Source organism: Cervus canadensis, chromosome 1 (genome assembly GCF_019320065.1).
Source record: "Cervus canadensis isolate Bull #8, Minnesota chromosome 1, ASM1932006v1, whole genome shotgun sequence".
In the NCBI taxonomy this organism is placed as follows: Eukaryota; Metazoa; Chordata; class Mammalia; order Artiodactyla; family Cervidae; genus Cervus; species Cervus canadensis.
Genome location: NC_057386.1, coordinates 45,867,826 through 45,871,373, shown reverse-complemented (window position 1 = coordinate 45,871,373; position 3,548 = coordinate 45,867,826). Strand labels below are relative to the sequence as shown.

The 3,548-nt window shown below is 46.6% G+C and overlaps 1 protein-coding gene across 1 annotated transcript; it reads left to right on the top strand.

Annotated features, from left to right (window-relative positions):
- The first annotated feature begins 1,279 nt into the window (after positions 1 to 1,279).
- LOC122449589 (C-C motif chemokine 3) lies at positions 1,280 to 3,268 on the top strand. Its single transcript, XM_043481369.1, has 3 exons — positions 1,280 to 1,503; positions 2,339 to 2,453; positions 2,744 to 3,268. Exons 1-3 carry the CDS (start codon positions 1,428 to 1,430, stop codon positions 2,832 to 2,834), a joined length of 282 nt encoding a protein of 93 aa, XP_043337304.1. The 5' UTR covers positions 1,280 to 1,427; the 3' UTR covers positions 2,835 to 3,268.
- Positions 3,269 to 3,548: the final 280 nt, after the last annotated feature.

Genomic DNA, 3,548 nt, shown 5'->3' with positions numbered 1-3,548 from the left:
ATGTTCCTCAAAATAATTCAGAGAAATGGAAATCAAGACTTCATTTTAGCAAAGGTATTCAAAAGAAACCTTAGTATATTTATCTAAAAATTCTTTCATGTTGAACAGTTAACAATAACCTACTTTCCAACTGGTTGTCTTGTCAACGCTTTAAGACAGAATGTGTCCATAAATCTGTGGGCTCACCAGGAAGGTAATACATTTTTACTACAAAAAAATGAGAAAATTCCAGAAAAACAGGAAAACAAAATTAATCATCCATTCATCTGTCACACAACTATAAGTACTACTGATGCTTTGAGCATTTATTTCTAATGCTTTTCATGTTTTCCATGCCTAGATCATGTATATGTATGTGTCCACACACACACATATTTGGTTACACTATTTACCATATATGTGTATGTACACATATGTATTTATATAATTCTGTGTACATTTAGTACTAATGTACAATTAGTACATTTAATACAATTAGTACATTTTTTATCTTACTTTTTGACAACTGAGGTTATGATTATATTTTTGCTACTTCCTTTAGTTTAATGGTTTAAAAAGAAACATTCCAGTGGATATAGCCTATCTTACTTTATCATCCCCTAATAGAGAAAAATTTATATTTCCTTATTTTGAGTTGTGACGCTGGGGTCAGCACCTTCCTCTTTGAAGACACCTCCGTATTTGGGCTTGTTTCTTCAGAACTCTTTCTTAGAAATGTGATCTCTAGATTAGTGGGCATAAGTATTTTTAGGCTCCTGACATATTAACACCCACCTCTAATTTCTCTTTATGATTTTCAACTAGCGTTTAACCCAGGGGCCCTGGTCATTCGGTGACTGTTTGATGAATGGACGAATGACAGAAACATGACCTCAGGCTTCCTGGTCTCTGGCGGAAATTCCTTAATTCAGTTCCTTCCATCCAAAGGAGGCTTGTGCCCCCTTCCAGGGCAACATCACACCTAACCATCTATCCGTGTGGTTAGAGCAACTGAAGAATCACAGCACTTTAGGTTCTGTGGGAAGTTCTGGGATGGAGAATTCATAAGAGGCAGGGACCAGACAGGAATAGCCCTGGGTGGTCATATACCCTTCTCCGGATGCTCACAGGGGAAACCATTTCCTCACATGAAACCAGAGCAAGTCATGCGTTATAGGCTGACACTTATGGCTAAGAGAAGCTATTCTTGGATATCCTGAGGCCCTGTGGTTGTCGGGGACCCCGAGTTGTGCAACACTGCATGAAAGCACCACTATGCTTAAAATTTTCCCTCCTCACCCCCAGATTCCACTTCCCCATCTGCCAGGGCTGCCTTTATAAACAGCCAGGGAGATGGTCTCCCACTGCAGAAGGACAGAGGCAGCAGCAAGCACCGAGTCCCCCCTCGGCTCCACTGACCTCAAGCCCACACTCCAACTCGCAGCACCATGAAGGCGCCCGCGGCTGTCCTCCCTGTTCTCCTCTGCGCCATGGCCCTCTGCAGCCAGGTCTTCTCGGCACCATGTGAGTCTGGGTGGTAGCTGAAGGGGTCTGCACGCCAATCTTGTGGCCTTGAGAGCCCCCAAGAGAAAAGAGAGAACTTTTTAAGGGTTATGAAACATTTTTAATCTTTTTAAAGGGAACCTCAGATCTAGAGCCAGGGTGAGGGAGTTATAGTCCCATTTTACAGACGGCAAAACAGAGACCCAAACAAATGAGTTTGTAAGAGGCAGAGTCCAAATCTGGTTACTGCCCAGTAGTGTGAGTTTTCCACTAACCCTTCCTAGGTCCCCCCAAGAATTTGTCCTTTGGATGTCTTATGAGAGAGAGCCAAGCTTTTTTCTCTTGCTGGGTTGTGACTTCTTGTTTAGTTGTTAAGTGGTATATGATTCTTTTGTGACCCCGTAGACTGTAGCCCACCAGGCTCCTCTGTCCTGGCATTTCCCAGGCAAAAAAATACCGGAGTAGGGTGCCATTTCCTTTTCCAGAGGATATTCCTGACTCAGGGATCGAATTCGCATCTCATGTGTTTCCTGCATTGGCAGGCGGGTTCTTTACCACTGAGCCAAAGGCTAAATGATTTCCTGACCCAGACACAATTTCCTGAAGGGAGATGTGATAAGAGAGAGCCCACAGGGAAAAGTCAAAAAGGAAGCAGGGTTCAGACAGAAATAAAGGACAGAGACAGGGAAATTTCTAGGCAAAAACCCCCAGCGCCTCCCACTGACCGGTCTCCCAGCCTGCACCCTGAGACGGGCTGTCTCCCTCGCTGTGAGTCTTCGTCACCCGCTCACAGATCACGGGTCTCGCCTTTTCATCTGAACTATGACTCAGGCTCATTCTGTCCCTTCCTCCACAGTTGGTGCTGACACCCCAACGGCCTGCTGCTTCTCCTATACCGCCCGGCAGCTTCCTCGCAAATTCGTAGCCAACTATTATGAGACCAGCAGCCAGTGCTCCAAGCCTGGCGTCATGTAAGTGCCAGCCTTCCTGCCCGGCTCTAGGGAGATGGGGGATTTGGAGTCGGGGCAGGGGTCAGCACCCAAAGGCACAGACAGGCCAAGGGAGCCATCGTGGAAGGCCCAGCCCTCCAGGGCTTATCAAATAGGTAGCACCTGCGTCTCTGAGGAGTGACCTGACCTGGCCAGGCTGACGGAGTCTGGGAGGGCTGAGCTGCTCAGGACAGGGAATTGGGGGTGGGGGGCCCCCAGGATCTCCCCCCGCTGCATTCCGCAGTGTGTGACCCTTCCACTCCTCTCCACAGCTTCCAAACCAAAAAAGGCCGGGAGCTCTGTGCTGACCCCAACGAGGACTGGGTCCAGAAATACATCACCGACCTGGAGCTGAATCTCTGAGTGGCCTGGAAGCTTTGAGGAGCCCAGTGACGTCAGGGCCCCGACTGGGCAGCAGGGGTCTGAGCCTTGGGGGCACCCCTGCCACCTCCGTAGCTACCTCTCCTGTGTGCTGGTTGTTGTCAAACAGCCACACTCTGGGACCCGTCCCTAACTTAAATTGCAACTTATTTATATGTATTATTTAATTTTGTAATTTAATTTCAATGCCCCACTGGAGTCTGGGACTGTTTGCTCCCAGAGGTCCCGAGATAACTTTTCACCGGCCTTCCCCTTCCCCTCCCCTTGCGCTGCGGGGACAGTGGAGGGACGGTCGCCAGCTTGTTCCAGGCAGAGATGGAGCCAATGCTGCCAGACTGACTTTGTGTACTTGATGTTTCTCTTCAGTGTCGTGTTCAGCCCAGCAAAATAATAAAGATGCTCTTTTGGAAAGTAAACTAGCTTCGAGTTTGGTTTTGTTTCTCTGGCAAATCAGAATCACTGATTGACTTTCTCTGAAAGACAAACATCAAATGATATCATTTATATATGGAATCTAAAAACTGTGGTACACATTACCTACTTACAAAGCATGAACTGAGTCACAGATACAGAAAACAAACATGATTACCAAGGAGGAAAGGGGTAGGGGATAAATTGGGAGATTGGTATTGATAAATGCATACTACTATATGTAAAAGATAACTAGTAAGATCCTACTGTATAGCATAACAAACT

Coding starts and splice junctions, on each gene's coding strand:
- LOC122449589 (XM_043481369.1), top strand. CDS start 1,428: ATGAAGGCGCCCGCGGCTGTCCTCCCTGTTCTCCTCTGCGCCATGGCC. Junction 1,504..2,338: donor CCAGGTCTTCTCGGCACCAT/GTGAGTCTGGGT, acceptor CTTCCTCCACAG/TTGGTGCTGACACCCCAACG. Junction 2,454..2,743: donor TGCTCCAAGCCTGGCGTCAT/GTAAGTGCCAGC, acceptor TCCTCTCCACAG/CTTCCAAACCAAAAAAGGCC.